Source organism: Cajanus cajan, chromosome 8, assembly GCF_000230855.2.
Source record: "Cajanus cajan strain Asha chromosome 8, NIPB_CcT2T_4, whole genome shotgun sequence".
In the NCBI taxonomy this organism is placed as follows: Eukaryota; Viridiplantae; Streptophyta; class Magnoliopsida; order Fabales; family Fabaceae; genus Cajanus; species Cajanus cajan.
Genome location: NC_138524.1, coordinates 4,296,935 through 4,304,544, shown reverse-complemented (window position 1 = coordinate 4,304,544; position 7,610 = coordinate 4,296,935). Strand labels below are relative to the sequence as shown.

The 7,610-nt window shown below is 35.1% G+C and overlaps 2 protein-coding genes across 2 annotated transcripts; both read left to right on the top strand.

Moving 5' to 3' along the window:
• The first annotated feature begins 663 nt into the window (after positions 1 to 663).
• LOC109800374 (uncharacterized) lies at positions 664 to 3,281 on the top strand. The gene has a single exon (XM_083062296.1). It carries the CDS (start codon positions 2,245 to 2,247, stop codon positions 3,112 to 3,114), a length of 870 nt encoding a protein of 289 aa, XP_082918422.1. The 5' UTR covers positions 664 to 2,244; the 3' UTR covers positions 3,115 to 3,281.
• Positions 3,282 to 5,895: 2,614 nt separating this feature from the next.
• On the top strand, positions 5,896 to 6,297 carry LOC114915984 (uncharacterized). The gene has a single exon (XM_083062460.1). It carries the CDS (start codon positions 5,896 to 5,898, stop codon positions 6,295 to 6,297), a length of 402 nt encoding a protein of 133 aa, XP_082918586.1.
• The last annotated feature ends 1,313 nt before the right edge of the window (positions 6,298 to 7,610 follow it).

The following is a 7,610-nucleotide window of genomic DNA, read 5'->3' as shown; positions in this document are numbered from 1 at the left end:
AATTTAAATTTTATTATTATCAATGTAATTGCTATGAATAATAAAAAAGTTTTAAATAAAATTCGTGGTTTCATTGTATTTATTGATACTGGGGAAAATCCCAAACAAGATCCATTAAGGCATAATCACAGTCCTATTGCATTGCAGTAGTGGAAAACCTTAAAGTTGGGGCCAAAATCACATTCATAGTGTTTTTGTTGGAGATACCATTTTGATTAGAAATTAGGTTATAATTGTGTATATAAAGAAAGATCAATCTCCATCTTATATGTCAATTTTATAAGATTGTATTAGACTCATAACCTACTTTCTTATGATTTTTTTTCCTAAAAAACTAAATTGAACATCTAGCCTCAAAAGGAACTTTACAATCTCAGTTCAGATCTGACAGAGTCTGATATAATTGAACTATTTAATCAAAATCAGGAATCTAAATCATAATGTAAAATGTCTGAATCAAGAAATCAACATTTAACGATTTATTGAACTCACTGTTATTGGCTTGGATACATTTATCATGATTCATGCAACAAGCATCAAGGTCATCACAAGGTCCTTCCCCAAGACAACCACAGTAAAAAAGTCCACAGTAATTGCCATATCTCAATGATGGAGGCACTGAACAAAAGCTTGACTTACATTTTCTGCTGCACTCACTCATTCACTCACTTGTCTCTGTAGCTTGTCATATAAATTAGAACCGTTATGCAAAACCACCCTTCAAAAACTTCCACTAATCTCACTCTCCTCTAATCTTTTCTTTCCATTTTAAGGGTGAAGGAAAGGTAAGAAGAAAGTGAGACAAGTGGAAGTTTTTGAAGAGTGATTTTGCATAACGATTCTAATTTATATGAGAAGCTAGAGAGACAAGTTAGTGAATGCGTGAGTGTAGCAAAAAATGTAAGTCAAACTTCTATTCAGTGCCTCCATCATTGGGATATGGCAATTATTGTGGACTTTTTTTACGGTGGTTGCCCTGGGGAGGGACCTTGTGATGGCCTTGATGCTTGTTGCATCAATCATGATAAATGTGTCCAAGCCAATAACAGTGAGTTCAATAAATCGTTAAGTGTTGATTTATTGATTCAGACATTTACGTTATGATTTGGATTCCTGATTTGATTCAATAGTTCAATTATATCAGACTCAGTTGGATCTGAACTGGGATTGTAAAGTTCCTTTTGAGGCTGTATGTTCAATTTTAAGGTATAAGAATTGTTTTTCACTTATATACACAATTATGACCTAATTCTTCGTCGACGTGGGATCTCCAATGGTTTTTTAAAACCTTGCTTGTAATGGTACCAGGTTTCTTTTCTAAATTTTCCAAAATTCAGAACATAAAGCCATTTTGTAATTATACCTGTAGTTTGGCATTCAATTTTGATATACTATGCTACCTCAATACTTTATCTCTAACAAAATAATAATCTCTACATGTTCGATTCTAGCATGAAACACTAGATTTTTTATTAAATGGATTTTTGGCTGGTTCTCGCAATACTCAATTAATTAGTTGAATGTAAATTTCTTAAAAGTTGTACATGTAACGAGCCACCATAGTCGTTGTTCTGTAAACGTACTTGATAAGTCCTGAGAATGGAAGAGTTATGTCTGTATAAGTTTCAAGCAAAAGGAAAACCATGTGTGTGGCTAAATCATTTCGCTAAAAGTGCATGTAAGCATTGATATTCGGCTCTTATTTTGATCTTAGTAATGTTTATGTTATAAATTATTCCACGTCTTCTATTTTTCTGAGACAAATATTTAATTTAGATGATAGGCTCGAATCTCAGACCTCATGATCTTTAACCATCAAACAGTTTTATATTAAATGAGATGCAACAAAAGACACAGGCTCAGATTCCACTTCACCTCCTCTTCTTTTCACTCACACGTAGTTGCCTTTATTTTAGAGCATTGGAACAAGTAATGCGATTCTTGTTTCTGCAAGAGAGACATGTACAACGGTACTGCACCATTGTTTTCACATCATAATCATGGAAGTGAGAGAAAAAGTATTAGTTGGAGAGTCTCCATGTGGGAGACACTTCTCTTACAATTTTATGGCAATGTTTAGATCCAAATCTCGATTAGTTAGCACTAATCGATATTAGTTAATGATGAGATTCCTTTTGTCCCCAACACCCTTAATATATATTGAGCATATGGCATTGGCAACCAGGTAGATCCAAAACCTGCATTCTAAACTCAACATCTAGGCTTCCCTTTCCCGAGGAAAAAATGGCATTGAACACAAAATCCCATTTCCATGCACGTTCAAACAGCTTGCCCTCTAGACCACACCCTCTCATCCTACAATGCAATGAGCACTTGGACAGGTTAAGGGCTTCCCATGAGACCTCTTCTTCCTCTTCATCGCTTAGCCATAAGCTAGGAGGGTTGCAAGATCTGCATGAATGTGTTGAAAAATTGTTCCAGCTTCCCCTCACCCAAGAAGCACTTCACCACGAGTCTCAAGAAAAGTGGGTTGATGAGCTTCTGAATGGATCCTTAAGGGTCTTAGATGTGTGCACTGCCACCAAAGACTCTCTACTGCATACAAAAGAGTGCATGCGTGATCTTCAATCAATTATGAGAAGGAGAAAGGGGGGTGAAGTGGCAGAGATTAAGAAGTTCTTGACTTCAAGGAAGGTGGTGAAAAAGGCCATCTCGAAAGCCTTGGAAAATTTGAAGGCTACTTCAAAAAATTGCAACATCTCTTCCACTAACAAAGACAATCAAACAGTGGCTTTGATTAGTTTATTAGAGAATGTGGAAGTGGTCACTCTATCAACATTTCAGGCACTAATGCAATTCATCTCAGGGACTACTCAATCAAAGTCAAGCAGTTGGATTTTGGTTTCCAAGCTAATGCAGACCAAGAAAGTAGGTTGCTCACAATTGGCAGATGAAAGTGAATTTTCCCAACTTGATGAAGCATTACAATCCTGCATGCTTTCCCAGACAAGCAAATTTGAAAACATGAATAAGCTTCAAAACCAATTGGAGAAAGTGGAGTCTCTTACTCAAGATCTTGAAGAAGGGCTTGAGTTTCTGTTTAGGCGTTTGATAAAGACTAGAGTTGCCCTTCTTAACATCCTTAATCACTAGTTAAGGTTATTTAGGGCATCCAAATTTTGTAATGTATATATACAATTTTACATAGTAATTGTAAATGAAAATATCTACTTATGATACATTGAAACTGTTTAATCAAATTTTAGTTTGTACTTGTAGTATCATAATTGAGCAATGATCATTTCGTGACCTAAGTTATTTCATGGCAATACTTTGAGTACATATCATAAAGAAAAAGTCATTAATTATCTAAACTGACTTCAATAATCTCCATGTCTCGAATTGATCTTCCATATATAAAATGGATATCAAAGTAGTCCTATGAAGTTTTTGGACATTAAATTTCAATTGGACCATTAATGTTTAAAACGGATATCAATTTAGCCCCACAATATATATTTTCACATCAATTTAATCCCTGGATTTATGCTTGTTTAATTTTACTGTTCGAAGAACCAAATTGATGTCCAAAATATATGGAAGACTAATTTGATCATATACTAAGTATCTTTGGAGGACCAATTTAAGTATTTAATTTAAAAACCATTTGTATTTGAACAAGACAACTCCATGAGTCGATGATGATGATTCAACCAAATCACACTTTTCTCTTCAGAGCATGTAAAACAGTGAAACTGTGAACATCCTTTTCCTTTCCAATTAATGCTGATATGAAGAATGTTTTGGTAGATTGGCTGGCGGATATTGTAGAGGAATACAAGTTTGTTTCACGTGCTCTTTATTTTTCTGTATCTCACGTTTTTAAACTCGAATTCTTTACGTAGACAGAGGCTCCAATCCTACAACTACTGGACATTTCTTTGATGTTGCTAATTGTTTCACAAGTTCACCCATTTGTACAAACTGCAACCATGTACTCGCAAGGACAAGTCAACAACGGATCCATATATAAATCAGAGAAAAGCAACTTAAAATATATGCTACATGTTTTATGATCTGCAAGTTTATGGGACTTCACCAAAACAGAAAAGCCCTATGGAATAAATAACCTCCATTTAGGAAACAAAATAAAGTTTTAATGTCTTTGTTGCATGCTCACCTGCATTGCATATTTCCCTTCCAAGCAAGTTCCTTTTTCATCAAACATTGTATGGTGCCTGCACCCTGTTTGTGGTATAGGTACCTTGCACCTTTCATTTAATGTTTTGATATCTGAAGATGAAAATTCGTGTTGCCTTTAATTTAGCGACAAGTTTGTAGACCGAATGCTGTTTAAGAATAAAAACAGTTCCTCCACGCTCCACCATTAGACAAAAACTAACATTACAATGCATGTTCCACAAATTCTGATTTTTTTATTATCAGCAACCTGCAAAAGATACCATTTTCAAACAACCATGTGATGCTCAATGATGGGCCTCAAGCCCAAATAGCCAAGAGACCAGCTAGAAAAACACAAGATGGATCAGTAAAAAATTTAGGAGTGAGTTGGGAAACCTAGTGAGTAGGAAGCACTGAGTAAACAATACCATCATAGATCTGAGATTCAAATCAAGATGATATAAATGCTAGCCCATTTTGTGACATCTAGGGACAAAAATATTCTTTTTGTCTCCCTCAATTCATTAGCTATATATGGAGCAGATGCAGGTACTAAAACTGAGACTTCAGAACAAATTGTGAATATCATCTCCAACTTCTATATCCCTCTATTGTCTTGTCCAACAAGAGTAAATGGAAACAAGCACAAAGAACTCTCTACACATTCGGTGCAATAGTTTACCCTCATCACCTCACCCGCTTGTATCACAATTCTGATAGAGGAAACAGAAACACAATAATCAACAGTACTAAAGTACGTAGCGAAAATAATTCCCCAACTTGCAAAAACCAATGAGGAGCAACAAAACAAATAAATGGCAGAAAATAATCACAAAGAGACAGATATTTTTAACATGGGAAAACCCTAGTAAAAACCCACGGGTACAAGCCAGTCAATCAAGCTCTACTATGATCAAATAAGGGTACAAGAGAGTCTAATCAAATGCATAAACAAATGCTTACAACCAGCCAATATATTAAAGCAACAAGGTTTTCCAACCGAAGAATAAAGAAGAAGAAACCTCAAATTAGAGCAATTGTAAGAAATTGATTTCTCCAACCATAGACTTCCAATTCACGATCCCCATGGTCAAAACAAAGATCACCGTGTTAAGAATCTGCTGTCAAATTTTCAGCCCGATCCAACGGTAAACGAAGTGGGGATCGAAATTTTACTGAAACTGCTTTGTGTATGCAAACCAAATATTGTTCTCTCTTTCTCTCTTCTTTCTCTCCCTGACCGCTGTGTAATTTTCTCTCTTTTATTCCTAAGAGATCCCTCTCCACTTGGTTTTTAAGTGAGACAAAATTTGGACTTCTCAATTTTGGACCTTTTCTCCACATAGGAAGGGAACCTAATACCCAACAAATTCCAGGAGCACTTGCAGAGATTGAAGGATTCTGAAGCAACCAGCACTTCTTTGTCATCATCTTCAAAAGCTAAATTGGCTTGCAGGATTTGCATGACTATGCTGATAAGTTGCTCCAGTTGCCCACTACCCAACAAGCCTTTGCACAACAATGCAGTGAAAAGTTGGTTGATCTTCTTTTAGAAGGGTCTCTGGGGCTTCTTGATATCTGTAGTGCAGCCCAAGATTGTCCCTTGTAATCAAAGGAAAGCATTCAAACGGTTAAGTCAGTTATACGAAGGAAGGGTGTTGACACTGAATTCACAGTTCAGGGTGGAAAATACTTGACATCTAAGAAGAAGATGAAAAAGGCAATTCAAAAGGCCTTAGGCAATTGAAAGGAATGAAAAATAATTCCTCTTCAAGCAAAGATAATGAGGTTTTGTCTATCCTTGGCATGTTAAAAGAAGCAGAACCAGTCACTATGAGGTCCTTAGAATTTTTGTGGCTGTTTGTGTCTGACCCCAATGGACAATCAAAGCAGAGAAGATGGTCAATAATCTCTAAGTTGATGCAGCCCCATAGAATGACTTGTGACTCTCAAGAATCAGACTCAAATGAATTTGTAACGGTGGATACAGCTTTGCAATCACTCATCACTCGCAAGCCTTTATCTGTTGAGAATCTTCACAGCCATGTGGAAAATTTGGAGATATGCATTGAGGATCTAGAAGTAGGTGTTGAACACCTTTTAAGGCAACTCATTAGAACAAGAGCTTCCCTTCTTAACATCTTCAGCCACTAGTTAGAGAAAAAATCTCAATGTTGAATGTGGACACCCAAATTCAATTTTTGTCCCACAATTGTACATAGATGTGATGTGATCACAACTTTTTTTTGTTACTAAATACAATATTGTACGATATTATAAAAGGATCTGGTTATGGCCAATTAATCTCTTTACCAAAAAAATCTCTTTTTTTATTGATTTCTTTCTTTGATACATACATTCATTCATATTTCTCTTTTTCTTTTGTTGCTATATCTGTTGAGAAATTCCTTTCCTATGTCTAAATTTTGTTTGCTTGATTAAATGGATAGAAGAAAGTGAGTCCCACAGTTGTATAAAGATGCGAGTTTATCTGCTTCTTTTCCCCTTAACTAGGTTTCTTTCTGATGGGGTTATTTTATGAAAGTTATTTTTATAAGATTATTACACAAACATACTCCACAATGATGAGATATTGTCCGCTTTGGGCCTTAGCCCTCACAGTTTTACTTTTGGTCATTACCCAAAAGGCCTTTCGATCATTGAAGTATGTTTGTATTATATAAGTTATTATTTATTGTTTTATTTTATCGATGTGGGACTTGTTTGTATCCCAACACTTTCTTTCTTTGGAAATTCTTACCTAAGTGAAAATGTGAAATTTAGAGAAAGGTTCAAAATGAAATTGCATTTTCATGTTTTAATTGCACTAGTAAGTATGAAGTAAAATTGATTCTAAAATTTTCATATTCTCACTTGTCACGTATGTTGAGATACAAACAAAGTCTTACATTGTTAGAACAAGAGAAGAAATAAGAGTTTATAAAATACATACATACTCCATTGATTGGGAGGCCTTTTGGGTGATGACCAAAAGCAAAACCATGAGGGTAAAAACTCAAAATAGACAATATTTTACCATTGTGAAATTGTGTGTGCAAATACCTACTAAAATACAAAGGAGAAATAAGAATTTATAAAACACATACATACTCCATTGATTGAAAGACCTTTTGGATGATGACCAAAGCAAAAACTAAGGTGAGAACTCAAAGTAGACAATATCTTAATATTGTGAAGTTGTATGTGCAAATACGTACCCACCGAAATACAGAGGAGAAATAAAAGTTTATAAAAACACATATTCCATTGGTTGAGAGACCTTTTGAGTGATGACCAAAAATAAAACCATGAGGGTGAAAATCCAAAGTAGACAATTACCATTGTGAAGTTATGTATGCAAATACCCACTAGTAACCCGACAAACAATAAACAAGATATAACCCCTCATCTTGATAAATATATTCTTATATAAATACCATAACATAACCCTAATAACGTAATCAACC

What these genes read in the sequence shown, in the direction of transcription:
- LOC109800374 (XM_083062296.1), top strand. Translation starts at nt 2,245, where the DNA reads ATGGCATTGAACACAAAATCCCATTTCCATGCACGTTCAAACAGCTTG.
- LOC114915984 (XM_083062460.1), top strand. Translation starts at nt 5,896, where the DNA reads ATGAAAAATAATTCCTCTTCAAGCAAAGATAATGAGGTTTTGTCTATC.